The 1790-nt window shown below is 48.8% G+C and overlaps 1 protein-coding gene across 1 annotated transcript in view; it reads left to right on the top strand.

The window, feature by feature from the left end:
• Loxl2 (lysyl oxidase like 2) overlaps positions 1 to 1790 on the top strand; it is an 80164-nt gene that overhangs the window by 52790 nt on the left and 25584 nt on the right. Inside the window, exon 5 of the mRNA XM_005355453.3 lies at positions 707 to 929. Within this exon, the coding sequence (XP_005355510.1) occupies positions 707 to 929 (223 nt within the window). The remainder of the gene's footprint in view (positions 1 to 706; positions 930 to 1790) is intronic.

The raw sequence follows: 1790 nt of genomic DNA, 5'->3' as shown, positions 1-1790 counted from the left end.
ATGCTGGACTGGACCAATAAGGACAAGACTTCACGTCTGTCCCTCCCAGGGTCCCTGCCCTGAGAGCCTCCTCCCACAGGGTAGCAGGCAGCTATGCTGTTGTCTTCCTCAAGCATCTCACCAAGTCCTGCCAAGCAGGGGCAAGTACAGAGGCTCTAAAAGTCTGGACAACTTCAGAGGATGGGGTGCCCTCCCCACATACCCTCTCTGAACCCCACTATTTTTCATAGCCTAATCTTCCATCAAATGGTCCTCATCACCTCAGCAAGGATCCATTCACTCTCTCTTTTTTTTAATGTAATTTAAAGATTGTATTTATTTTTATATTATATGCATTGGTGTTTTGCCTATAGATATGGTCTGTGTGAGGGTGTCGGATCCCTTGGAACTGGAGTTGCAGACAGTTGTGAGCTGCTATATGGGTGCTGGGAATTGAACCTGGGTTCTCTAGAAGAGCAACCGGTGCAGTTAACTGCTGAACCGAAGGATCCTTCCTTTTGTAGCTCCCTCCCACCAAATTAGCCATTTTATAAACCATGATCCCTTAGACTTTTAAGAGAAAAACGAAGCCTGGAGTAGTAGTGCATGCCTATCATGCAGCATGGGGGAGACTGGGTTCTGGGAGCTGGATCTGCTGGCTACAAAAGGAAGGAAGCCGGTATCTGCTGGGATGCCCTGGTTGCCCAGCTCTTCTCTTTCCCTGCAGAACCTTTGCCTTGAAGAGGAAGCTGCGCTACTGGAAGTTTTCTATGAACTGCACTGGCACTGAAGCTCACATCTCCAGCTGCAAACTGGGCCCTCCCGTGTCCCGGGACCTTGTGAAGAATGCGACCTGTGAGGGTGGACAACCAGCCGTGGTCAGTTGTGTGCCTAGCCAGATCTTCAGCCCCGATGGGCCCTCAAGGTTCCGGAAAGCCTACAAGCCAGAGGTAAGGACTCAGCAAAAAGTATGGGTGCTTGGTCACTGGCAGGGGTCATGATTAGAAAGGGAACAGGAGAGAGCTGGCCTCCAGTCGAAATCAGAGCCCCCTCTGTGGCTCTTCACCCAAGGCAAGCAGCCCATTGTGGGCCAGCACGGGCTTCTTGTACTCTGTTCTTTAGCCCAGCATGAGCAAGTGATATGGCATAGCCAGCCAGGGACCTTGTGCTTCTGCTAAGTTCCTGAAGGAGAAAGCATCCAGGATTCTGGAACTGTAGGAGGGAGGATGCAATTCTCCAAGGCACATGACATCGACTATGCTGTTTCTACTCATTATGGCTTATTTCACAAAAGAAAAGCTAACTGCAAAAGCTTTCCCTGTTTAGAAAACCTGCCGTTGCCATTCCTAAGTCATCTATCCACTGGTCACACTATTGCTACAGGAGTCACTCATTGGTTTGTATAGAGCAGAGGTTCTCAACCTGTGGGTTTCGACCCCCAAAGGTCATATCAGATATCCTTCATATCAGATAATTACATTACCTAGCAAATCTACAATTACAAAGTAGCAATGAAATAATTTTATGGTCACCACAGCATGAGGAACTGTATTGTTTATGTTAATTGTTTTTCGTTTGTTTGTTTTTTTGAGTCAAGGTTTCTCTGTGTAGCCCTGGCTGTCCTAGAACTTGCTCTGTAAACCAGGCTGGCCTTGAACTCACAGAGATCTGCCTGCCTCTGCCTCCTAAGTGCTGGGAATAAAGATGTGCCCCACCATCATCCAGTAGAGGAGCTGTGTTAAGAGATCACAGCATGCCGGGCGGTGGTGGCGCACACCTTTAATCCCAGCACTCGGAAGGCAGAGGCAGGC

The sequence above is a fragment of the Microtus ochrogaster genome, chromosome 17 (genome assembly GCF_000317375.1).
Source record: "Microtus ochrogaster isolate Prairie Vole_2 chromosome 17, MicOch1.0, whole genome shotgun sequence".
In the NCBI taxonomy this organism is placed as follows: Eukaryota; Metazoa; Chordata; class Mammalia; order Rodentia; family Cricetidae; genus Microtus; species Microtus ochrogaster.
The sequence above is the reverse complement of the archived record's forward strand: the minus strand, read 5'-3'. Positions and strand labels throughout refer to the sequence as shown.